Source organism: Buteo buteo, chromosome 8 (assembly GCF_964188355.1).
Source record: "Buteo buteo chromosome 8, bButBut1.hap1.1, whole genome shotgun sequence".
Taxonomy (NCBI): Eukaryota; Metazoa; Chordata; class Aves; order Accipitriformes; family Accipitridae; genus Buteo; species Buteo buteo.
Genome location: NC_134178.1, coordinates 39406563 through 39433955, shown reverse-complemented (window position 1 = coordinate 39433955; position 27393 = coordinate 39406563). Strand labels below are relative to the sequence as shown.

At 39.4% G+C, this 27393-nt stretch overlaps 2 protein-coding genes across 14 annotated transcripts in view; both read right to left on the bottom strand.

Annotated features, from left to right (window-relative positions):
* Positions 1-1116, bottom strand: part of LOC142033816 (cell cycle control protein 50C-like) — a 37579-nt gene extending 36463 nt beyond the window's left edge. For all 12 annotated transcript variants that reach the window (XM_075034280.1, XM_075034281.1, XM_075034286.1 and 9 more), the window contains exon 1: positions 470-1116. In XM_075034280.1, the coding sequence (XP_074890381.1) occupies positions 470-682 (213 nt within the window). In that variant the 5' untranslated portion in view covers positions 683-1116. The remainder of the gene's footprint in view (positions 1-469) is intronic.
* Positions 1117-1395: 279 nt separating this feature from the next.
* Positions 1396-27393, bottom strand: part of CMSS1 (cms1 ribosomal small subunit homolog) — a 244960-nt gene continuing 218962 nt past the window's right edge. Inside the window, exons 2-10 of one of the 2 annotated variants that reach the window (XM_075034290.1) lie at positions 21760-21860; positions 16653-16724; positions 13465-13594; positions 10517-10576; positions 9731-9833; positions 8217-8277; positions 7240-7327; positions 5534-5622; positions 1396-2102 (exon numbers count right to left, since the gene is read on the bottom strand). In XM_075034290.1, the coding sequence (XP_074890391.1) occupies positions 2019-2102; positions 5534-5622; positions 7240-7327; positions 8217-8277; positions 9731-9833; positions 10517-10576; positions 13465-13594; positions 16653-16724; positions 21760-21860 (788 nt within the window). In that variant the 3' untranslated portion in view covers positions 1396-2018. The remainder of the gene's footprint in view (positions 2103-5533; positions 5623-7239; positions 7328-8216; positions 8278-9730; positions 9834-10516; positions 10577-13464; positions 13595-16652; positions 16725-21759; positions 21861-27393) is intronic. The other variant, XM_075034291.1, reaches the window with a different exon arrangement.

Genomic DNA, 27393 nt, shown 5'->3' with positions numbered 1-27393 from the left:
AGTGCTGAGTGTTGGTTCCAACCAGGAGTCTATTAATACCACCACAGGTCTAACCAGTCTTGCCTCCAGGAGGCATTTAAATGTCACAGCTCCCTGCATTTTAAGATTTTGCCCCAGCAAACATGTACGTTCTTCTAGTACCAAACACAACCAAAGGGATTAGTTTATTTCCTTTCAAAAATCCAGAAAATAATAACAACATTTCAGATATCACAAGCCAGTGGCAGTAATTACCACCCATATTTCAGATATTACCATCCAGTTAACCACCCAGTGCTCAGATTTTATCGGTTACCAACTATCTCTGAGGATTTTCACAGGAATACTGGCTGCTGGACACATGTCCAAGGCATGAAGCCATTGCTGTCATCTTTATCCAGGAGCAAAAATTCAAAGCCTTTTCCCTCCAAATGTAGCCCTGTTTCTTCTTCATAGAACATGTTCATAAGAACACCATGCCCAAACAAACCTGGATTTCTCTGACGCTGTTTGCGGACATTATGAGGCAGACTCCCACAGAAAGGCAGAACACGCCTGTGAGAAAAAAGCAGGACAGCACAGCCGCAATGGTGAGCTGGGGCTTCCAAGCTGGTAGCTTCTGTTGTTTGAACGCACTGTTATCCGGACATCTGGATGGACGTGCCTCTCCTTCTTGTGGAAGGGAACTTGTCTTGTTTTTCATTTTCTTCTTGGTGAGAGGAAGGAATAATATACTTTTGCTGGAGAGCGTTTAAGCTGAGATACTATCCTTACTGTTGGGAGACTATTGTTTGTTCAAACCTGCATTATGGTCAGGAATTACTTATTAACTAGATCTCTCTCTTCCTCATTTTCTACATTTGTACCTGGATCCCCATGCTCAGCTTGTACCAATCAAACGATTGTGTACTTTGGTCAGGGTGTCTACCTCATGCTTCCTGGAAAAGCTTAAATATATGCTTTTTCCTGCCCCACAATTCAGTAGGATTTGTTATGTCTTATTCATTTGCAGGGATACTGCCAGCTATACTGGAATTTCTGTGTAATCTCAGATGCATTATTTCTTCTCCCTTCATTTCCATAGCTGCCAAGCTAACAGGCATGGCATACAATGAAAGGAGCTCTTAAATTGCACTGGATGCCGCTGGGGAGAACTGCAGCTGCTGAGACAGCACTGGACACAAAACATTGCTTTGGAAGACCAAATCAATTTTCTTAACCTACTACATTCATTGCTATTGATTCAGATACAATTTAAAGTTGTAAAAAGGTTGGGTGTTCTTTATCACAAAAGGACAACTCATTCTCAAAACATCTGATTTGGATCAATGGTGTTCCAAGATGCTGATGATTTGCTCACCTCTGTTCATCTCGTCCTCTGAAAAAAGTCCATCCATTCCCTACTATCCACAATGACAAAAAAATCACCCAGAGATCATCTCCTTTTAATTTAAATGGACGAATGGAAGAATATTTTTTGCACACTTCAACAGTTTAACCAAATAAAGTCTCAATATAATATAATTTATCATGTAATAGCAAAAAATAGCATTTGGCCAGCTCTAGAACAGAGAAGTGAAAAATACCTTTTTGACAAATTACTGAAATTCATACAACTTTTTCAAAGACCCTTGAGGGCAAGAACTAGATTACAACTCTGAGAGAAGTAAATGTCTCCTTTGGGACAGCAAAGGGAGAAAACAGAAAAGTAAGTTGTACAAAGACTTTCACACCCAAGCTTGCTCATCTTCAAAGTCTTAAAAGTGACATATAGCAGTAAATCTAGCAGGTGACTGCAATGTAACTCTCATTTCAGTATCACATTGTTCCTGCAATAAAAATCATACTAAAACTACAAACAAAACCTCTGTTTTATTATTAAAAGGAAACTCAGGAAAAGTCACAATGTGCATTCTTTCTGTATTGACAGACCTCTGAAAACTCAAAATTCTTGATTCCATCACCTGTTAATCACTTGCCAATTGCAGGCAGGATAATAGTAAAATGCAGCTGCATTTACTTCCTTGTTGGTAAAACCATTAAAAGAGTCCCAGCTTCACAGACCCTTCTCTGCACAGCTTTATAATACTCATCTCCAGTAGGTCAATTGTTTCTTTCTTTATCTGAAGAAAACAAAAATCAAAGAAAGCATCAGAAGTTACTGATAACACTTTGGCTAAATACCATTATTTATTTACTCAGGCACTTTACTATAGGACTAGAAGTGAAAGAAAAGGTTCCCATACAAGGTCCTGAGCTCTAGCATACTTCCATTTTTTAAAATACCCAGCATTTGCCCTGCAATCCTAAAGTACAACTATGGCTTGTGAAGTCCCATCTAACATGGCTATGGAAAAGTTGTAACTGGTGAGGAGCTGATAAAGCATGCCGCAGCAAGAGGTCCATCCTGGCCTGCAAAATCCCTACAGGACCTCCCAGAGTATCAACCAGTGTCAAGTAGTCCAAAGGCAGTACTGCACTGCAACAGCCACAACATTGTCTGTGTCTGAGAGACCTGAATGAAAGTGAGCATGAAGGTCAGGTCTGCACGTGCTGCATGCAAAGTACTTTGGTTTATAACACGGATATGGCTGTAGCTTATTGCTTATCTAAAGATAAAAGACAAATGTATTTGAGAGTAAATATTGACTACACATTTCAGCAGGAACACAAGATTCTCTATCACAGTTACTCCAGAGTCTCCTTATAGCTCCCTCTTCCCACTTACAAATAACTTATTCGCAAGTTTTATCTCAGGATTATATCCTTCTGTGCCTCCACTCTGCACAGGAATAAATGATGTGAGAAAGCCTGACTAACCTCTATTCCACACTGGATGTGCTACATGAGGGTGAAAACAGTTGTCTTTTTATCACAAGTCCATTTCCTATAATTTTTTTACTTTCATGAAGCCTGGAACTTAAACTTTCCGTATTTTCAAACTTACTCAAGGCTCAGTGTTTGTATTGTTTGGAGACAATACAATATTGGTTTTTGTTGAAACAACTCCATTTGAATCTTACAAACAAGTAATCTAAGGAGTTGAGACAGCTCTGTATTGCCATCAACCTCTATACACAAAGCTTTCAAAGCAGGAAGCTTGTCCTTTGGTCAGATCAGAAAGTATACAATTGATTTTTATTTAAACCTTTGTGATTTAGTATAACTCCACTGTGCCAAGACAGGGTCTGACAAACTGGTTCACCCCTTCTTTGGTTTCTTTGTGAGCTTTCTTTTTATTTCCTTCTCTCCATTGTTTGGGATGAATGAAGCGGGAGAGACAGAAACAGAGGAAAAAAAAGTCCAACAGCATTAACTAATGAGATGTTGAGGCAACTGAGAGAGCAGTGGATCAGGCCACCATCCATTATGTAGATATAATGGGGTACAGGACTGTCATGTAGGAAGATTCATGTGTTTTTAAATTCATATATTTATCGGAATATACCACTGTATACATAATTCTCCACTGAATATCAGATGAGTACAAAAACAGCAAGTAGAATGGACACGTGCTTCCAGCTGTTCTTGCTTTCTGGTGTAATTACAATGAAATTTAGCAATGCAGCACCTTAAATACGCAAAGAAATTACTGACAATTGAGGTTTGCACTGAAAATAGGTCAGTATGCCTCATTTCTAATTTTAAGGGTACAATTTTGCCTCCACAACTAATACAGGATGAAAGAAATTAGTACATCAAACTGCCAGTTCTCTAAATTACATTTTTGGTACTATAATTCCTCTCCTCTTTGAGAAAACTTCTGATTATTCATAGCATGTATTTGACAATTTTTATACAAGTAAAAGAGTAAGATCCTCTGCTCACTAAGACTGTATCCCATATTTCAAGTCTGCAAGTTGCCAAAACATCCCATTGGTTTCTACTGTGTTAAGATGACTTATCTCCAAAACGTTGTTTGGGTACCTTTTATTGCTAACATTCCTTATAAATAACTCTCAGGAATCTGCCTGATGTCTGCAGCAGGACAAATAGCTGCAAAACGCTCCACTTACACAGCTCAAGATGTCAAAAACCTTTCTGTATGTTGTGTTACCCAAGTCAAGTGCAAGTTCGAAGACTTTTCTGTAATCACATATTCACTATTCTGTAATCACACATAAATATCTATTCCTTATGCTAACACTATATATGAAGGTGTAACATTCTTTCTTATTTGCTTTTAACTTGAGCTAAGCCTTAACATTTTGATGTTAAGATTAGCCTTAAGATTTTGCCTTCATAAAATGCATCTGGAGTCACAATTTTTGGCCTATATTCCCAGACAGACATGCAGAAATGGTGTGATGCTACCTACAGTGAGCCGTAAGGGATAGTTCAGGTTTGCAATAGCCCAAAATCAAATATTAGCAACATAATCTTCAGTTTTTTGAGGTGAATCACCTACAGTCTACTGTGGCTATATTTACTTCAGTTGACTTCAAAAATCCATCCCACTGCAACCAGCACCTTTTCTACTGCTGTCTGTGAATTTGTGTTCTCTGTTCTTTAAAAAACTTACAGGTAAGTGCAAGCACCATACAAAAAAGCCTTATGTATTTACCACAAGAGGGAGCCTCATGCCTCAAAAAGCAAAGCTGGGGTTTTTTTGTTACTTCATTTCTGCAATGTATTTTTTTGTGGGGCACTTTATCTGAAATTATTAGGAACATGTACCTTTGTGTGTGTGGGACTGTAAAATACAGCACACTCAAATACACAGACAAGCACAGAGAAGGATTAACGACTGATAATTTGTCTTCATTTGTGAAACAGCAAAATGTCTATATCTAAAATAACAGTCCTTTTTCCCTGGGGATTCTGCATATCAGCCTGCTCTAAATACACAATAAAAAGGAAACAACTGTGCAGGAACTTGGGAGCTTCATAATGACGACTGATGGAGGAATCTGCCTCTTTCACTCTCTCTGGCTAGATACCAGTTGATGCCCGACAGCATACGGTAAACATGCCTTGTCACAGCAATAAATATAAAAGCTGGATTACAGAACTGAAAAAAATAGGGAATTATCATAAAAGGAGTCTACAAATGATGGATGGCTCTACATAGTTTGTACCCTACTTCTTGCCAAAAAAAAAAACCCCAAACCCCACAAAAACCCAAAACAAAACAAAAAAAGAACGAACTGTCTGTGGATTTACTCACGAGGAGTTATCTTACTCTCAGATGGAGACAAAGAAATGCTTCTCCAAAGTTTTATTTGGTTTGTGAGGAAACTTTTACACAAAATCCTCTTACTGAGAGAACTTCTGGCAACAGGTAGAACAACCATCTAGCATAAACAGGAGAAATTCACAGCACAACTGTGTAAGTCACAGCTATGACTTGCAACAAAAAAAGGAAAAAAATCTTCCTCAGGAGGTAATTTTGAGACCTGAGAGTACAGACTTACCAGTCAAATGTTGACTTCTTTGTGTTTCTAGACCACTGAAGTCAGCTTTACAGAAAGAAAACCCTACTGACCAAGATCTGGGCACTAGAATCAAAAGTAGAATATATGGAATATAATATATACAGGTGTTTATACAATACCTCAGGGATATCCATCATTCTCCTTAGTTTCTGATCTCTCCAGTTCCAATCCAGAACCATATATTTTGTGGCGTTCAAGCACAGGCCATCTAAAAAGGCAACATAAATTTTACTACCCAGATAATATGACATGTGCTTATCAAAATGATTTTTGAATTTTACATCTTCTGCTGTCTGTTTCCAAGGAAACTAATCTTCGAACACTGAAGTACTACATTTGCTGGTTAGAAAACTAATGCACTGACACTGCAAACTCCCTTAACCACACAATCCCTTGCCTTTTTCGAAGATAAACACAAAAGCAGAACAACTACTGTTGCCAGGCTTGTCAAGAGCTAACATCCTGCCAGAAAATAATTCCTCAAGCTTCCTCTTGATGAAACTGCAGGAGTTGAATTTCCATAGCTGATGAGGAGCTGGTAAGTTACAAGGACCCTAGCCTGAAAACTCTTGTTAATGGGAACTGACAGCATTTCGCAATTTACAGGACTGGGTGCTATGTGAATGTGAGTCAGGTCAGTGGTGCTGCTGAAGAATTCCTTTATTCTCCAAAAAAATGGTGGTGAAAGAAGAAAAAAGTCCTTTCTGAACTGGCCCTCCAGTTGTTCCCCCCCTATTCTTCCCTAGTCTTTTACACAATGCTCACAATTTTCCATATCAGTTCCATATCCATTCTCTAGTGACCTGGCACTGCAACACTAAGGTGTCAAAAAAGGACTAGACCTTAGCATAAGATGATACCCCTTGTGTCCCTGCCATAAGCTGCCTCCACCTAACATGGCAATGTGCTGATGTGCTGAGCAGTAATGATTTAATGGTGATGCAGGGCACAGAAAGCAACAAAATTATGCTACTGCTGTGCCCTTTTGGAAGGAGCGGTAAAGTCCTGATCCACAGCCAGTCCCTGACCAAGAAACCACAGTCAGAGCAAGACAGTGTTTATTTAGAAAGAGGAACGGAAAGAATCACCTTATCATCTTGTCATTTTGTTGTTTGTTTTTATTTGTGTACATAATGTCTATTGAGTAAGTAAAAGTACTCAAAATTTGGTAAAAGAAAAGGAGATTTATATAGAATAATTAATTTCATTATAGGCAAATCAGAAATAAAATCAAATCAGCAAGCAGATCTTTCATCCACCCCTCACAAAAGTTCACACTGAGCTCAGAGTGACATGATACAATGACTTCTGCCATTATTTCCTTTTGATTTACTTGCAGTGTTTGGTTTCTTGGAGCTTTAAATCTTACACCATGGTTTTGCAATCACTTTCAAGTCAGCATAAATCAGTATTCCTGCCAAAAGAGTAAGTCCCCCACTTCTGCCTGCTCATTACCTGATTTTGTATGCACACTGGTTTTGTTTTAATTGGGATCAGTTCACTGAGCTGCCAAACAGACTCTTGGGCTAGCGCAAGAAGCAGGAAGGGGGAATATGTGGGCGCTGACTGGAAGGGGGGGAAGTATTACTCTGCCCTTCTCTGGTAATACTGACTTATGCCAGCTTAAAGTGATCATAAAATCAACTACTAGAATCTTGACCTTATTTTGACTGACACAGTAAAAGTGGAGAAACAGAACTGTACAGTTTAGTACCCAAATCCACAGATTCATGACAACCTAAGCGCTTCAAAAACAATTGCAGTCTCGCTTCTCATGAGACCAAGTATAAAATACCTATGGAGAAAACCCTCCTTGTTCTCCTACCTTGCTCCACTAGCGCTTTTACTCTCCCAGGAGTTCCAACCCCTATGTGGAACACGCCTTTCTCCAACATACTCATCTGTTCTTTTATCTAATTTGAAGAGAGAAAGACAAACCACAGTAAAACCACAATTGTTTTAAAATTTCTCAAAGAGATGGAAATAAATTCAAGATCTCATAGTATCTCTTTCTAGAATACCATCAAGTAACAAATGCTATTCATCTTTTAAACTGTCGAACTGATATATCTGGGAGAAAGTTTAAGAAATATAACAGCCAGCTGGGCATCACACTTCTCTAGAAGTTCAATCATTTTCAACTTTGAAAATCTGCTATAGCACCAACTATTTTTAGAGGTGAGAACAGTATGCTTCCTTCAGCATTTAAACAAATTCTCTGGAAGTATCTGGAAAACTGACAAAGTTGAATTAGCTTTAAACTTCTTCAAGATGAAGACACTGGAAAAGGGTGAAATAAAGCAAGTGTGAAATAAAGCAAAATTTGTGTGTTTGATGGCATTCATATCAAAGGCCAAATGCGCACTCATTACTTCCAAAATCCCCATAATTTGTGCTCTCCGACAGGTATGGATGTTGGGTAACCAGGCATCCAGTCGTCAGAATGCAAATGTGGATGCTGGTATAGTTTGCTTCTACAAACCTATGTGTGTGAGCCTACTACTTAAACAGGCAAAAGCCATTCGAATGAGCACCTCACAGGAATGTGGAACATCTTTAAAACATAGCACATGCATAAGCATCCACATTCTGATAGGATTGCACCAGAGCTATTGGAGATGGTGTTTGGCTAGATTCCTCAAACTGCAACAATGGGTTACCAAAGGAAGCATTACCTAAAGAAAGGAACTTTATACCAACACTGTATAAAAGGCACTATTGCTAAATGCATTAAAAAGAAAATGGTATGACACTAGTTAGTTGTTTAGTTGTCCTACCAAAATTCCCTTGGAGCCCTTTTACCTTTATGTGCTTTGCAAACAACTTGAGAACTCTGCAGTCTCCTTTAAATGCTGTCATTGACCTAGCAATAAAAAAATTGAAAAAGGAAATGCAAGCATCAGAGCTGGGATTAAGACCACACAGGAGAAAAGCAAAACTAACTGACATTTCTCAATATGCTTGAGACACACAGTCTCCCAGTGACCCCTGCTTGTACTTTGAACACTATGTACATTCCTGTTTGCTACTTGATCAACAGTGATCAACAACTGGACAAACACAATAGAAGATATCAGTAGGGGGCAATATTGTTTAGATAGCTTTTCAGCTAATACTTAATAATTATGGCCTGTGCTTTCACAGCTAACTTAGTTCAAAACTGACTAATCGCCAAATTCTAATTCAAAAATATCTCAAGTTACTGAGATTCAGGCATGAATGAACATGCATGTGCGTGCACAAAAGAAAAGATCTGCATATGGACCAATCTACATTTTACAGAGTCTTCCTGCAGCGTGGCTGCTGGGAAAACCTAGGCTGTCACAGTCTTTACTGCAGAGATTGCCCAAATTCCAGTTAACCAACAAGCATTTGTTGGAAAACCTGACTTGATTTTCTGACACTCCATTTTGGCACACCGTAACAACTCTATGTTCTGTATTAATCAAGCAGGAGACAACATATTCAGTATTTACTGAATGTCATTTAAGACAGCTTTCTCTGCATGTTTTTTGCAGTGCGCCAAATTTTCAATTTTCTCTTGTGCAAAGCTAAAGGTTTATATACAAGTATACATATAAACCACCTAAGTCTCAGAAGGGGCTAAGCACTACTGGCACATCTGCCGTATCTATGCTTCTATCTGTGGCAAGGAGTCAAACCTCCCAACTCTCCATCTCATGTTGTGCTGACTGACAATCACAGGAAATGGGGTCAAGACGCAAAGGACAACCATGAAATTTGTGAGGTATACATTAATTCATCAAAGTCATCAAGACTTCTGGAATAAGAAGGGGGAGGATAGAGAAGGGAAAAAAAAAAAAGAGGACAGGGAACACTGAAAATGGTCATCTCTGCACAGCAGTTCTGCCAGCCTGAGCCAGCTGAGAACAGGACACAGACCTTGAGGCACTCAGGCCAGACGCAAACGTTGGCACTTGAGGCCCTGGAACGCCATGTCCTCATTGCCTTTGGTGCAAAGTCACGAGTTTTAGTGGTGGATCATGATGCTTTATGGGTTTACTCTGTTCCCAAGTATAACATGTTGCATGTTTCCCCCAAATTGGTTACACTTTATTTTTGGTTTTTAACAAAAATAGCACGTCCATGCAACTGAAGTACTGAGCTTACTTCAGTGTAAAACCAAACACCACACTCCCACAGTATAAAGAAACAAGGGATATTGCATCAGTTTCAGTCAGTGAATTTGTTGGCTAGCAGAGGACAGTGTCCCAGTTTTGCCTTTATGTCTGTGGTTCCAAGACAAAACCTCTGACTGACTGCCAACCTCAACATAACATTGGCTATCGACATACTTGATGAGTTCCAAGGAACGAAGAGCAGAACTGCAGATAACCAGCATCACCACTGACTTCTTCTCCTTGTGGTTTTTACGGAGTTTTGCCCACTTAGGACAAACTGCAATGAAAAAGCCCATGTTCGTACAGAGAAACTACTACATGCCACAATTTTAAATCACAAGAGTCCATGATGAATGGTAGCCAGCAGCAAGAACACACAGGCTGACTCCTATGAGGTCTGGATCTCTTGCAACACTTTTACATTTAGTCATGGCTGAGAAATTGGAAAATAAAATGCCCCAAATAAATAAAATACAGAAATATCAAATAACTGAACAAATTAGATAAGCATTAAAAATCAACAGTTTGTAAGGTGACAAGCCCATTGTCTTCATTTGCCACATATGACAATTTGTACCAGAGAAAACCAATTGAAAAGAAACATTTACCAGACCAGAAGTTCTATATAAATACACAAGAGAATAAAAATTCTCTCGGTTCATGTCAGCAGACAGCTGCAGGATTTTTACTGTAAGATAATACATACACCTACTTATGAAGCCACAATAAATTACTGACAAATAATCCCTAGCAATTAAAAGAAACCCAAGAACATTTTGATTAAAAAAAAGTGATAGAGTAAAAAAGAGCCAGAAAAACAAGAACTGTCACGAAAAACCAAAGTTATTAATATTTCATAATTAAAAACATTTGGCAGTACAGATAAAAATTGCAATAATATTGCATTAACAACGTTTTTTGTACAACTTTCATCTCATCCAGACCAACATTTTAACTCACTTTCCTTCAGGTAGGAAGAAAAACTGTGCGTGAGATCATTGGCTGGCAAAAAACAGGAATCTGAAAACATAAAGGAAAAAATATGTTTGTTGATGTATTTTTAACAGCAAAAGGAGCGCATATGTTTGCAGCATAACCACTAGATATACTGATGAAATCACAACTGTGTTAAAATCCATCATCAATAAATGACCATTTGTGAAACAAAGATTAGTGTACACATCATGTACTAGAAGCTTTATATTTGATAAATCAATAAAGGTAACATCTCTCAACTCAACTGCAATCCCTTTCTTTTCTCCCACCCTGAAACCTGCATACAGGGCTGCACAGGTGTGATCACACACTTCAAAAAAAGTTTTCCTATGTCTTTTCCAGAATCAATCAAAAGTCTTAGCAAAAAGCCTTACAGTCAACCTGCTAGGCTGTTCCTCCAATCTACCTACAACGGAATACATTTGTAGATCACCCAAACAATTCACAATGTGTAAATGCAAGAACCTACCAATAATCTACCTGTCAATAAGTTAGTTCCTCTTTGTGGCCTTTCATATTGTGGTCATCTACATAACTATATTGACCCTAACGGCAACACCTACACCGCATTTTAACACGTTCCTCTTCTTTCATTTCCCACTGCCTGCCTGCCTATCTTTTACCCAGTCACTATGTTAACTAGCAAGTCTTAAAAGTACTCTGTGGCAGACATGTCATTTAACTTTAACCTTCATATAGAGGCAATGAAGACAAGGTCCTAACAAGTTCTTTGGAAGGCCCTTTCTCCAGTGTCTATATAGAAAGTCTCAGTTCTTGAAAAGGTGATTAAAATTACATAGTCTGAAAATTTGCCATCACTGTTAAGGTTCCTTTGCCTGATGGAATAATACACTCCCACAGAGCGTTAACAATTCTCTCTTCAGGGACCCACTACTTGTCGTCATGAAGCACAGCACCTCAGGGTGCCTGTCTATGGATGTTTGCTGATATATTTTAAATAATTAAGGAGGTTTCCTTACAGACGTTATACACGTTTACATGGATTGCGTGCTGTGCTAATGCTGGCAGTGTCAATCCATGATTTCCATTGAAATAGACAGTGTAACAAACTTTGCTTGTAGCTGATGGCTGCCTGAAGTCCTGCTTGTGTAGTTTCTTGAGCATAGACACTCTCCGTCACTGTATCTTCCATTTAATGAGTGTTGTCTTGCTAAAAACTTTTATTTTATACCGATGCCTTTTATTAAATCCAGAGATTGACATTTATTGGGAGTTGAGCTCCAAAGGCAATGAATGTGTACAACTGAAGGATCAGCAGCTGATTTACTTTTAAAATCATGTTTAAAAGATGCACTTGACGCTGGTGGGGAAGGGCAGGGGCTGCCCTTCCATAAGCATTTGGTGCTAACAGGAGAGCTCTTCACACCCACCACAGTCCTTTCCACCCAGTGGCAAAATATCTTTGCTGTTGTTTTGCTCTTCTGAACTCATTAAGTCTCGTTAATGACTGAACAATTCAAAAGATTGTTTCTAAATGACACGAACTTCAGTCACTGACTTTTCAGCAACAGTCCAGCAACACTGGAATATTAACAACAATTTAAAATGAAAGTTTCAGAAAGGGGGGAAGAAACACATAGGTCCAGACTGCTGCAAGAGACCATGCTGACTACAAACCTGACCTTCTGCACTGTGTCAGTTAACAAGAACACATGACTCCACGTAGTTGCTTGTTATTTGCTCACTCTTTTGACATGAATGACTTGACAGCTGTAGAAGTTCATAAACTCCTTGGCACTCTAAGCCTCAACTCCCAGCACAAAAAGAAAGAGAAAAAATATCTCCATCCAACCCAAGAGCCAATCCATATGGAAATGGGTCACTTTAATAGTCCAAAGGGCTCTTTTAATAAGAAAGAAACCAAAACAATTTATCATTTGCTAAAAACCCTAAAAGTCTAAAAATATTTAACACAAGCTTTTCAAAGCAATCCGTATGGGACGCCTCCAGGTTTTCTTGATGCAACAAGAAAGCTGAATCTGCCCCATAGCAATAAAGAAGGGTCAACCTAGAATCATGGATGTTAAGGAGAAGCACATTTATCTAGAAAAACAGGCTTAAACGTTAAAAGAGAGAAATCACTGCTGGTCTGAAAGACACCTGTATTGGCCACAGGTCACTAAAAGTTCAAGATGTATCAAAGGTGTATGCAGGTTATAGTTACCAGGCCATCTGCTTTTCATGAGCACTACCAACAAATAATGGACAGTGCCTCTTTATCTGCAGAGTAAGAGGCAGAGAAGTTCAGTGTTGCCTTCATCTCTAATGCAACCTCCAACTGACAGAAGCTAACCCTGTTCTATCCTGCTTTGCCTTTTCTATCACTGGCTTTTAACTGGAGACAGAATATGGGAAACCAAGAGGGTCCTCGGCATGGTTAAAACTTGGTCACTTTATGCTTGGGCCAAAACTACCATCTCATTTCATGGCACCCCCTGAAAAACCATTGCATTCAAGATCTCATAATCACATCAGAATGATGTCTCATTATTTCTTTGTCTACTCCTGTCAGCCCTCCTATCATGTATTTGTATCGACTCAGATAATCCCAGAAACAAAATACATTTTCACTCTCTCAGCATCTTGGAAGCTATTATTAGGAATCATATAATTTCTATGACAAAAGTGAGCTTCTGAAATTAATACTTTACAATAAAAGGACACACTTTAACATTTCTTTTTATTTCTGTAATTCCAAGAAACCTCACATTTATTCCGAAGAAACTAACAACTCTACTTAAACATCAAATTAATATACAGTATAAGAAAATATTTCCATAAAAAAGTACCACTCAAGACCTGTCCCCAAAATTCTCTTTCTTCTGCAGAAAAGGAACTCAACAGTATCATAAAACCCTCATTATTTATCTACTAAATGTAGGGTAAGTTACCTGACAGCTTTAATTCCTCTATTTCAATCACTGAACGGTTTTCACCAAAATGTTGACTAAGAAGATTTTGTAGATCTGCAGGGACACCAGGTTTTGGAGCGGATTTTTCCAGAATATCAGAAATTTTCTTCTAAAAAAACACGTAAAATGGGTAAGTATGGCATTTCTATAATTTCTGCTCTTTGGCTAGCTAACAACACTGTACATAAATCTTGCTCCGTAACTTTATACAGTTACATGGGCTTAACTGCAGCCTAATTAGAAAAACACCTTACAATGGGACAAGATTCCCTTCATCTTTAGTGGGGATGCAGACTTCAGATGCAAGTTCAGATACTTCGATGAGATGGTCTGTGAGCCCAAAGATAAAATATCTTGTGCACTCACCTGAAATGCTGCTGTAACAAAGAAATAACTGAACGCTGGTTTTGTGAGTTTTGCTTTTGTTACACTTAAGTATCAGTATGAAAATTCAGGTTTTTTTCGTCATTTGTTTTAACTTATTATTCTTAAAGCATAACAGGAATCAAGTGGTTATATAAGTCTTGGTTATATTTTGATTAAAATAGAGTAACTATCTATCCATTTTGGAAGGCAAGATGGTTAGCTATATTCACAGAATACCATGCAAGTGTGATGTAAATGAGTTAAAAACTCACAAAACCTGAAGTCAAGCAGAAAGAGTTCAGCAGGTACTTTGTTCTTCCAAGATGTATAATTTTTTAAACCAAACTAATAATTTTTAGAGCCTGGACATGAGTTCATAAAGATTGCGTTTTACACCTTAGGAATGTTAGCAAATAACAGGTCTGAATTTTCACTGAAGTGAAAGTGTTGCTGTATTTTTCCCCATAATTAAATGGATCATGGGGATAGAACAGCACAGGGTTCCTGTTATCTGAATGATCTGCCAGCATTTAGGAAAACACCAGATTTTCAAGGATAGAGGCAGCCTAGATAGAATGGCAAGAATGCGAAGCCTCTCTTGTTCTCACTGAGAAGTGATTCAATTGTGGAACGCCAACTTAAGGTTTCTCAGCTGCATAAACTGAACTGAACTTGCGGTCAGGAGGATGCATGGCAGCATAAGCCTAGAAGTGAAAAGGAGCAGGAGAGTGTGGTTAGGACAGAGCAATAGGGTATGTATCTGTGAGGCAAAGTGAGATTTCACAGAGAGATGAGGTAGGCATTTTTAGCAGCTTTAGAGGGGTGGTGGGTACCTTCAGTGCAAGTTCGGCAGGCTAAGGTCAACGGAAATTTGCTAAGGCAGCAAAGATCAATGGAAATTTTGAAGAGAGCTATAGCAGGAATTTTAATGTAGGGGACTGATCTTCCATCCCTCTTTCCCTCACTCCATCCCAGCACCCACTCCCTCCTTCTCTTCCATTCCCCACTACTCCGTCTCTCCCTCTTGCCCAATACATCCCAAATACTCCCGTAATGGCAGCATAAGGGGCAGAAGGCTGAACAGGGAAGAGCCATATGGGGGCTGCTGAAGCCACTCCACCCTACAGCAAAGGCAAAGTAGGCAGCTGCCTCTCCCAGCCATCTGCCACTCTGGCTGCTGCCTGTTTCACCTCTGCTAAAAGCCAGCTGTGTGCTTGCAAGACCCCAACTAAATCTTTGACAGTGGGATATGCCGAGATGAAGTGCTTATGCCTTCCTCTCAGTCTACCTTTGGCCTGGTGCAAAGCCCTCTGCAGTCCCTGGAAGACTTTCCGGTGGACGTCTGGTTGTTCAGCAGGTTTTTGCAGTGCCTGCAGCTGTAGCATTCCTTCCCAAGATTCACCCTGATTTCGCACAGTTGTATTTTTCTGCCATGCAGCAGCTATTTTCTCAAAGAATGACCAGAGGCCATCAGCAGCACACACAGCCTTTGCATGAGGCCCACAACCAAACCTCTTCTTTGTTCTTCCTGTCAACCACAAACACCCTTCTCCAGCCCCAGCCCCACAACCTGCCTTGTAATTGACCCACATTTAGGAACCTCTGATTTAGCAGACAGCAAGACAGAACTATCAGGCTCATTTTACTTTGTAATTCAGTGTAAGCTGCTGTTCCACAGGACCATTACGTCATTCGTTGGGCCACTTGGTTCCTTCAGGAAAATTACAGCACTCTGGAGGGGAGAAGCCTGATACTAACGAGAAATTCCGTAAGAGCAAGAGCAAGGACACCTGAGCAAACTCCTTTATTTCAAGGAGAGCTATGGGGAAATGTTCCTCGTGCAGGAAGTTTTATTATTTTTCTTCCAATTCATTCCAGATGCTTAAAAGCAAAGGGTTTCCCCCCACCTTTTCCTTATTTTTGGAGAGAGCACTTTGTTTGGAACCCATAGATCAACCTGATAAATATTTCCTGATGGATTTTTTGATTGGTTGTGTATGTCAAGTTAGTGGCCTAGCTCCACTGAAACCAAAGATGTAACTAAGCGCCTATTGTTTGCCTGAGAAAAGGGTCTTTTTGTTAGGTTTGGTTCACCAATCTCTGTCATGGGATGCTTTTGCTCTGGCAGCAGTGGAACAAGTACTGCAGTCACTTCTGCCAGAGCTGCATTTAAAGCAAAATCCCTCTCTTCACTCTTCCCATTCCCTGGATGATTAAGAGGCCTAACATAATATAAAAAGGCCACCTCTCAGCCTTGCAAGGGAGGCAACTATTTAAAGTCTGTCCTGAAAGACAATTAACTTGCCCAGTGTCATATAATTTCCATCTAGACTGCAGAGTGTGTTTGTTGTTGAGGGTGAGGATGGAGCATGGCCAGAGGGACAAAGTATTTATTTATATACTTATGCTATGAGGAGAAGAGCGAACAAGGACAGTTTTTGGCTTAAAAGATATAACAGCAGCTGGAGCCTGACCACACCATTGAAATGGGGCAGATTCTGCAGCAACTGGAATTCCACCTTGCTTTGATGTAGTTAATTTTCCCTGCATGCTACACTTGGAAGTGGAGTGTAGACATATACAACCATTGAGCAGAGTATAGACACAATGCCACAGTTCAGGCTGGGAATGGGTATTTTGAGTGACGTCAGAAAAGCAGGAATTTCTATTCTTCTCTAAAAGAGGCTGCAATATTATGACCATATTACTTATCATCATCACAGGGTTGTCCCAATTCTGAATCTTGTAATAGCACATACACCCACTGCCCAGTCCCTAAACACATTCTACGACATTCATACCTTCTTTCTCTTCTTTGCCTTTACAGTGCTCTCTTGTTTTTCTTCAGGCTGACTTAGAAAACACTCCGTAGGCTGCAAAGCATGTATTAAAAAAAAAAAAAAAAAAAAGAAAAGAAAAGAAAGAAAGATTCAACATCAGATATCTGATCACCTGGGGAAAAAAAAAAGTCACCAAAGAGAGGTAAGAGGGAGATACAGAAAGTATAATGCTGGGTTTAGGGAAAAACAAAAACCAAGCTTCCCCACCTGTAGAAGGGATCAAATTCTTAGTTACCTATATCTGGAGTAATTTTGGAATTGAGATCTATGTTGTAACTGTAATAAAACCTGGAGTTTGTTCATTATATAAACTTCATCCTGGAAGCGGCCAGAAGGGTGGTAATAGGGTATTGACAAGTAAATTAGTGGTATAGAAAAAGGGAGGGGGATTGTAATGGTTAAGGTACTAATATGTTGACTAAGCAATAATTCTTTAAACTAATTAAATAATGTGCTGTTAGAGTTGGTTGTGTAAGGCCCATTGTAACATAACAGGGATTGCTTTGTTAGAGTTGATGGTGTGTAACCAAGAGGGGAATAAAAAACCAGGAAGTTGAAACATACAGGTTGTAGTCACAATTTCATAAAATGGTGAAAAGCAGGTTTTGATACATTTGATACATACAAAAAAAAATCAAGAGGAAAACATGAACAAAACCTTTCACAAACTTTATATTTTTCATCTCTTATTGTGTGTGATTGTTTTTCTAAACTTTGCCAACAGTGATCAAAAATAACTGGGTCTAAGGTGAGCATCCAGACAGTGAAAGATACCACAGAACTGGGTGAGAATAATTGGAAACAATCATGCTCTGGATTTCCTTTTACATTTGTAATGCAAATTTAGGAAAACATGTTTCAAATTTGTTCTACCCCATTCTTGCTTTGTCTCCTCACTGCAGTCAGGGTCAAACATACACAAGAAAAATACATGGTGCATTTCAGAATAATCTTCATCCAACACGTGTTGCTATCATTAACCTTCTTTTGTGCCTGAGCGAGCAGGCTGAATTGGTCCATTTGTACCAGAGTCCCTGTTCGCATAAGCCAGGGTTAGGATTTGGCCTTAGCCACCTAAAATTGTCCAAAAGAGAGGAAGCGAGGCACAGGCTTTCCTTGTTTTGAGCATAGCAATTCTCTTTTCTTTTGCCTTCTTAGAGACTTCCACTTCATGGAAATGCAAATTAATCTACACAGACGGGTTTTAGAGCTTAGTAAGCGACTTGATGAAGAGCAATGGGAAAATAGACTGAGGTGCAGGAAAAAGCTCCTTGATACTAGGATGCATTTGGCTGGAAAAATCTGCTCCTGTGAGAAACTGCAGACAAGTCTCATCACATGGAGCATTAAAAGCTCAGGAATAGCAAATCCAGCACTGCTCCCCGGGGAAAGCCTGGAAGAAAAGTATCAGCAGGAAAGTGAGCCCAGCCGAAAGCCAGAGAAGCTGCTCCTTTGTTCCTTTGTGAGGGCAGCTTCAACAGTGCCAAGAGGGCCAAAGGAAAGCTAACAGAAGTTCAGAGTATCTGAGCCCTCCTTGCACTGGTCCCCCCCAAACAGAAGGGCACTTCATGACAACTGGTACTATATGACCCTACCCCAGCACATTTATGCCTTTCCAAGCCCACTCTCATATCCTTATCAGAAGCATTTTGTCGGGTTTAACTGTTCCTATTACGCCTACATTTCCCTTTTTCTCCCCACTCCCCTGGCTAATTTAGCTATAAAAAGCAGGGTACCACCATGCTCAACACAAACAAACGACCTATTGCTTGCTCCTGCTTTCTGTGCCATGATGCAACCACAGCCATTGCACTTGCAAAAGCAGCAGTACCGTATAGAAGTGGCCCTGAAACTGGTCAAGGTTTGAAATGATACTTAGGAACTACCAGAGAGGATTTGGTTGGGGACTGGCTACAGCCAGCAAAGCACTCTACAACTAGGGCTGGAATGTAACGCAGCCTGGATAAATACCCACCCATAAGAAGTTGTGATAGGGAACGTATCTTGCCTCAACAACAGAGATCTATCTTTCTGTGTGGTTTTCTCAGGTATAAACATATATTATCTTCACTAGAAATCAAGGGAATGACTGCAAGTAGAAACTCACTTCAACTAACAAAACTGGAATTTTTAAGGTTAACATAAGCTTTTTGGTTTTTTTTTTTTTGTTTCTTTTTAAAAAAAATTCTGTCTGGACTCTGATTCAAGTCCTGTTAAAACACCACCATACATTTCCTCATTCCTGTCCCTACCATTAGCATTCCCAGACACTGCGACTGAAATGAAGCTACCCTCTGCCTTCAGTTCCTGCTCTACGCTTACACATCCCAGCTGTCCATAGATACTCAAAGACAACTTGCCAGGTGTTATAATCATAAATTCCGTGCTCAACATCATATTTTATGCAGACAACAAGCCTTTGGATTGATTTAGTCAAGGGATACTACCAAGCAAACAAAAAGCCAGAAAGGGGCCAAGCTGAATCTCTCTCTTCCAGTAGACTATGATGGTTCCCTATCCTAGAAAGTGCTACCACTCTTTCAGCATATTGAAAAATGCCACTCATTCACTTCGGGCCCATTTCTCCTTTCATATACATTGTAAACTGTTTTACATAAATCTGCAAAACACTCCCAACTGGCATCTGCATGAGAAAAGAATAAAATCATGCCACAGAGCTGAAAATTTTTCTCTAAGAGAAATAAAATTTTCTCATTGATAACCCTTCCTTCAGATGTGTAAAAGTATCACCAAATAACATGGCTTCTTTTCTGAGGGCAGTATGTAACCCTTTCTTTCAACATCAACAGAAGTACACAGCAGGCTTGTAGTCAAAGCCTTGCTTCCTCAGAGAAGCATGTTAAAACTCGAAATTATCTCCTTTACAACAGCATACATATATTTAGGCATAGTATACTATTAGTCCAGCAATATGTCCACTTTATTCAGACATTTTTCAATGCCAAAAGACAAAGAGAAACTTCATGGTTATGAATGGCTGTGAACTCACACATCTTTCATGATCTGCAGTCTAAAATATTTAGGCATCTGATCTAGACTGAACTTCTGACCCTTATTCAAATGTTAGTTGCCTACCTACTCATGCAATAGCTCTTTGCATGCCACCCTTAAGAAAAGGTCATTTGCATGTTTTTCTTATGCAAGACACAGAGCAGACAACCTACTGGTTTTTGACACGGCTCCCTTGTGCTCTGTGGTTTTATGCCATTTTTACATGGAAGTTCTTAAAATGCAGAAAACAGGAAATTTGTGCTGAGACCATTGATTTATGAACTAAAATGTCATAAATTCCTTGTTTGTTAATCATAGACAGAACATAAAATATTTCCTGTATTATATTTCTAACAATTTTTTTTCCTTTACATGTTGCCAAGTTACTGGAAATTCAAATATAGAGTGAAAACATTCTTGCATGTGTGTCAAAGTTTACGTTCTAGGTCAGCCATACACTCTGACTTTTGGAGTTTGTGACAAAGTAAACACATCAATGAGCCATTCAGATTGGAGACAAATTATTCATTTCATTGTAAGCCTGAGGACAGCCTGCAGACTAGAAACACAAATGTTCATAATTCTATTTGGTTGTCTCCTGACTGGCTTTAAAGTGCCAAGTCCACTGCAGAATAGCTTCCAGCCTGTGAATAAGGCAGTGATGAGTAAAATGGGTTGTGTTATATGCACCAGAACTACAAAACTGCTAGCCTTCCGTAACTACATCTGATTTTGGAAGTATTTCACTCTAAAAGACATGTAATAACCCATCCATGACTTTGAGCTCCCATAAAGCATTACCTCCTGGAGCTTCATGGCTAAATATCAAATTACCCAATTCCAGAATGCAAACTGATATTCTTTATATGACAGGAAGAGCTGAGCAGTCCTGATCCACCTTGGCATGATAACCTGTGTTGGTTACCCTTTCTAATGTTCTCACAGAAAGAGCAAAGCAACTCCTCCAAACAAACTGTCTCAACTTAGTTCTAAATGCTTAAGTGAAGATAACAGTGACAAAAAGTGGCTCCATAAGCATCCTCACCGAGTTGAAGTCCTCAGCATCTGACCCCCGGCAGAGCATGTACAAAGGCAATACAGCTTTCTCCTGTATTGCTCACTTCTCTCTTTCCTAATCAAAACGTGAAACCAGTTCAGGTATTTTGCTCCCTTCACCTTTGGTCTTCTTGGAAAGACACCCAAAAGTGTAGTGATTGCTACTGTGTTGTTTACACTTCTCTGTTACAAAAAAAGAACGTCCCTGCAAATGGTTTTCACTTGGGCAACTGCCTAGGCATCACACAGTGAAATGAATATTGACCTATGGGTCAAAATTAATATCCATAACCTCAAGGAGAGATAGCTTCCAGTGTAATTTTACCTCTCTGACAGCCATTGAGTCGATTCTCCTGTGTGGTATCAGGAAGGCAGAAGAAATTTACCTTCAAATAAGAAACTTTTAAAATCAGCTGACCTCTAGATGACTCTTTTTTGCTCAAGTCGGTGTGATGCTGTCTGTCAAAAGACCTTGCTGCCTTTTCCTTAGCATACTCCATGTAATGCTGAACAACACAGTTCCTACTGATTTTAAAGGAAGCTTTTAGTAGTGAAAGGTTATGAAAACGGTAATCCATATAGACCTAAATTACTCCTCATTTGGACCTTGCACTGGGGACATGCTTGGGTAGAGATGCTGTACAACATATAAATATAGCTTTCCAGACCTTGTGCATGCAGGGAAAGAGAAAAGATTACAGGGGAGGACACTCAGTAGCACCCATCCAGGTTTTTATCACTAGACAGTCACTGTGTAGGAGACAGGCCTGGCAATCCCAACTCACACAAAACAAGAGTGAAGTTATATATTATTGTTATTATTAAAATGTACTGGAATGTGATCACTTCCAAATAAGGCAAAATAATTTAATAAAACAATCTTATTACATGAACAGATCAGACAGAGTGAAGAAAACTGTCCCTTTACTGAATGAAAAGAGACTACGCTTCCCTATGCATTATCATCTTTGTGCACTACACAATTGGTTAGTTTACAAACCTGCTTTCTTTTCTTTGTCACAGCAGGTTTGGAATCTGAATCTTGAGGTGTTGCTGTCCTGTTATCACTTGCTTTCTCAATAGCTTCATCATCCGAAGGATCTAATGAGAAAAAAAGAAGAGTTTTTGTTGCTGTTTTTCAAATCCATCCCCTATCTTTGCATTCAAAAATAGCGACAAAATCTTCAGCTGAAAGGTTGTCACAATGATACAATCTCAGGATTGACAATAAGTACAGCTGTAACAGGATTTTTTATCAGTTTAGAACACTGGTATTTGAAATCTATTGTAAGAAAAGTCCCAGATTTCCCTCCTTCTTCACAGTATTACATCTAACAGGCAAGATATTTCTTTATCTTTCTGGAATGCTGCACAGTGGATGCCAGCTGCAGTATCACAGGTAGAAATATCTAATCTTTCCAAAACCTCCTTTGAATTAAGCTAAGCAGTGAACAATGAAAGAAGATGTTTTTGATAAACTACATCTCAAGTTGCATGACATCTCTCCACATTATTTCAGAACACGTAAAACAATCTTGGATCCGTAGCACTACATTCACCATATATAATTACAGACCAATCTCATTAGACCCCAAAACAAGCAACAGCACTAGTACTGAAGACTAATGGCACTATGGTCCATAGGATTACTGTAAAAATACATCTTTCTTGCTAAGTTTGCTGACGCTTCTTTAGGAATAACTTGTCTCCTCCTACTAAAACAAGTCTTGCAGATCAAGGAAGAAAAAAAATAAATCAAACCAAACACAAAAATGCACATAAACCCCACCCCAGCCTCCATCCAAAAGCCCCAAATGGCTTACTGACACCAAGTACCTAGAAGAGTAAAAATTACAAGATTGGTATAACAAAAATGTATGCAGACGTTTTCTGCAAGTAGATTTTAATTGTGTGCCTCTTACTTTGGTAATAATTAGGCAAAGGCACCATTCCCAAAGTTTATGCAGAATGTCCACCAGACTAAAAAAGGCTTATGTTTTGAAAGAAAACTATTTAAATTAAGAGGTTTCTACTCATTCTCTTTTTCATCTCTTTTATCTACAGAGAGACTTTGGGGAAAAAAATTATCCAGAACAACAGATCCCTCTAATAGTGCTATATTAGTGCTTAAAATATTATATTCAAACACAGAAGTTTCTGCTGGGGACTGAATTACTTCCCTGATCATTGCCAGAAGCATTAACATGCATTGAACTGAATAATTCAATTTCTGTATCTGGAATATTTCTGCCCAACAGGTACTTAGTCATTGCTGCAATCTCCTGTATTCTGAAGCTGTAAGTTCTCAGCTTCAAGATTAAGTTACTTATTTTGAATAAAGAGGAACAGTAGGATTTCTTAAGCATCACCCCAAATATGGATGATGTAAGTATATCTATGCAATCACTAGCTGTGAGCAAACTGATGGCCAGAGAACATGAAAGAGAGAGAAAAAAACAACCAACTATGGCTGGTATTTACTAATTCCATGTTGAAATAGGTACTTATTGAAAAAAGCTAAATGAAAGGATATGTGAAAGATATGCCAAAGAATTGAAGCGAAAGGTAAGTAAAAGGATGTGAAGGGGAAAAAAGGAATCTTTATTCATCCGCAGATGCAACATTGTATATGATATGGCACTAAGGCAGTGGCTTTGAAAATCCTAATGTGACAGAACAGGTAACAAAATGGGTATATATTTATGCCTGGAATGATACCATCTTGTAACTTCCACTCTGTGTCCCACTGTGAAGGTGTTAGTTAAACACGTTAACGAACTTAATTCAGACCAAAACGAACACCATGGAAGAACTGGCAGCACTTGTTTGCATCTCAACGCAGGATGAAGACATATTCTGAATTATTAATTGGGAACAAGAAAAGCCCCCACTTTCCCGATCTAGAGCAAATGCACAAATGTGTGCACCAAGTGGACACTGCAGCTCAACCGGCCAATTTGCTTCCTTCTCTTTACCGGCACAGCCACCAAATCAGCAGCTGAACCGACTGTGGCCACACAAGTGCTGGAGCCCGTGGGGGTGAGTGGCTGGTGGCAGTGGAAGAGCAGGGATGTCACTCCTGGCAGCCCTTTACCACAGGGTAGCTGCAACATTAAGCTGCCCCTTAAGCTGGTGCCAAGTCAGCTTCAGAGGACACTAGGTGGCTGGCCATTCTGGGATCTCTTCTCAAAGTACACGAGCAAGGGATATGACAGGTCTAAATCAGGCTTACGTGTACACTAGGAAATATATGGCACTGATCTCCATGAGTTGCCCTCATGAGCTACTTTCCCTCTCTTCTGAGGGACAAACTGAGTCCAATTGACTCTTCTGAGCTGTCATTTGGATCATAACAAGAAGAATGAGCAGCCATCCCCAGTACGACTGCCACTTTTGCTAGAACATCACTGTTACTGTCCAAAGAGTGTTCATCAGACATTGGCTGAAGGTGAAAAGTTTTCTGCGAAAGTTTATTGGCCACCAGAAGTAAAAAGGAGAGAGTATTCCAAAGCCCACTTTTTTTTTTTTAATATCATGAATGGTGATATGGGTTTACATTATTATAAATTTATTATTAATGCAAAAAAAAATATATCTGTCTAGTCCTGTACAGCCTAACACACGGCAGCAGGCGAGCAGGAAAAGACAGCAAGCTGAGGGTCTGGGAAACTAACAAATTTCTTCCTTATATTACAGCTCAAGTACCTGTGTCAATCTACTGGGTTCCTCCTTTCTGTTCTCCTGAGGATGTCCGAGTGCTCCTGCACCATATGCCTGCCCCTGCACAGCAAGAGCTCCTTCCTTGGCCTATTCCTCTCCAAACTCACTGACCACTTATGTCCTCTGGCCACTTTGGAATCTCAGATATGATACTTCATTAGAAGAAGCTGAAAAATTACATCATCCAGCATACTCCTGGCAGTTTAAAAGGTGCCTTGGTAACTCAGTGTTACCATTGTGCATTACCACGTGCTTGTTTCCCTCCATATCACCCTTCCTCTAGTAAACTCCTTGTGCTGCATTTTGGTAGGGCAGCTTCTGTGTTTGCAAACCCATCACTGACTTCTGTCTCTTCTGACCTGACTCCAGAGATACTGGAGGAGTGACCAGCTTTTTCACATACCAGCTCCACACCCCCGGGGTCCTGGATGTACTACATCCAAGCAGGCTATGGAACAATGATATATATGAAGTACATCAAAGAAATCAGAACTAATCACCTCTTTGTCCCTCTTGCTCACCGTGCTTGAGCCCCAATCACCCATTCCAGAGTGTATCTGTGCATGTCTCACTAAATTGAATTACTGAGCCAGCTCTTTTTCAACATATTTACTTCATGTCAGAAATAAATGAGAATTGCATAAAATAGATTCAGGGGAAGCTGCCTGTGATCTTTAAGCATTCTTTCTTAAATCCCATTTGGCATGCTCTGAAAGGCAAACAGGAGTCGCCTAAGTTTTAAATAACCTCTTCTCTTTCTCATAACTAAAAGACACACTGCTAGCAATAGCAATCTAAAACTGGACAAATGGTTTCCATGATCTGAAATAGCCTGACAAACAATGTACCACCTGTCCACTGCCCATCTGAGTTTTGGACTGCACTTCGTGATGCAACATCCTCTACTTTCAGCAAGAAGCAAAAGAAGAGGGGAACCAATGTCCAGCCTCAGACTCAACAAACACCTGTGAAAAGAGTTCAAATTTGAGCATCTTTCTGCAGTACCAGAGTATCTTTATTTCATACAACAGCAGAACTTTTATTTGTTCCAGAAACAGCCACTCACGTCCCAATCGAGACAGCAGCTAGTTTCGAGTCGTGATTGTTTGTGACACCATGTCAGCTCCCATGATGACAGGAGTGTTTTGTTGTGGGCATCAAAGTACCACAGGCCAGACTCTGCCAACCATGCTCACATTAAACAGTGTACTTTCCTCTGCAAATAGTTACCTTGATGTCAGCAGGGCTATTCACAAAATAAATCATAATTTGATGTGAATAAATGCAGAAGCACCCAGCCCACAGATTCCAAACAGGTCTGTATCAGAGCAGCACTGCTTGCCCTGCTTTGAGGTGTCAAGCTGCCCAGGAGACTCCTCTCTGCCAGAACAGGAGAGAGCACAAATCCTTCCTTAATACTAAGTTGGCGCAAATGCCGAACCTAATTGATTAATACAACATTGACTTTGATCTCCCTTGCAGTGCAAATGAGCAGGCAGGCAGGTGCTGGTGAAATACGCTGCTGAAAGGGTGATGATGTTCAGCGCAGCAATCCTCTGCATCTGTTTTCCTGCAACGTGTGGACCTTACGCAAGCACAAGCTCATTAAAGATGTCTGAACAGTCATGTAATGCTCTCGATATAGAATAATAAATGCGAATTCCACAGCTCTTCATGCTTCTTCCTTTGGTATTACATCAGCAGCATGGCACATACTAACTGGCTTTCCAGATATGAAGTATTTATATTTGATTTTATTTTGAACCATGCTGAAATGGAAAAAGCCATTTATGCTTAACACACACACACACACATACAAATAAGACTTTCTCATTTCTGATACTGATCACTATTTAAAATCATTCAGTGCAATGGTTTCTAACTTCTTTCAAATCTAGTATTGATATACACACATATGCCTAAGTACATTCAATATGAATACTAAATATATACATATACACCCCATATTAATACATACACATCTGCATATTATACACATACACATAAATAAATAAGCACACAGATATGTAGGTAATTTAACAGGTTCCTTTTAATCTTCAGCTTTAACTAATATATTCACAAAGAATGCACATTTGCTTGGTTATTTATACTAGTATTTTTAAAGGCAGGTAAGACTAATGATATAGGAGATAATGACACGTGCTTTGATATGAATGCAATCTTGTTTGTACAAAATAGCTAGTACATACAAATTTGTGTTTACTAGGCTGGTTCACTATTACTGAGACTTCTGACCTTTACATGCCACTTTTCTACTCAGAAATGATTAATAAAGGAGCTATAGTGACCACAACATAAATAATTAATTCTGACTGAAAAAGTAAAACTTTTTTAGGCAGCACACCTCCAAATGCCCCCAAATAAAGAAAAAGTTACAACTGAAAAGGAACAGAAAATAAAACTTAAAATTCTTTGGAAAATGCGACTTGTGGTTTGAACCAGCCTATGACTGAAATGAAGATAAAGGAAGCTGACAGAAATGATGGCAACTATGCAAAGTTCCTCACAGGAAGAGGGGATGAAGAGAACAGAAGGGTTTTTTTGAGAAAGGAGGCATAGTGCTTACAACTCTTCATAATATAGGAAAAATGAACACGCATTTAAAAAGAAAGCTCAGAATAGAAAAATACTGTTTTGCATACATACCCAAAGATAACTGAGGGAATAATTTCCACTAGTGTTTTTTTTTTGTTTTGTTTTGTTTTTTTTAATCTGGAAGCTAAGTGAGATCAGACATCTATTTGGTATCCAAAAGACCCCCAGTGACACAGGCCAGTACAGGACAAGTTCATTTCTTACCGTTAAACTAATCTCTGTGACGGAATTTGGAGAAAACCTGTCTTGCGTGTCCACGAGGGAGATTCCCTCAACTTTTATTTGACATATCTGGCAC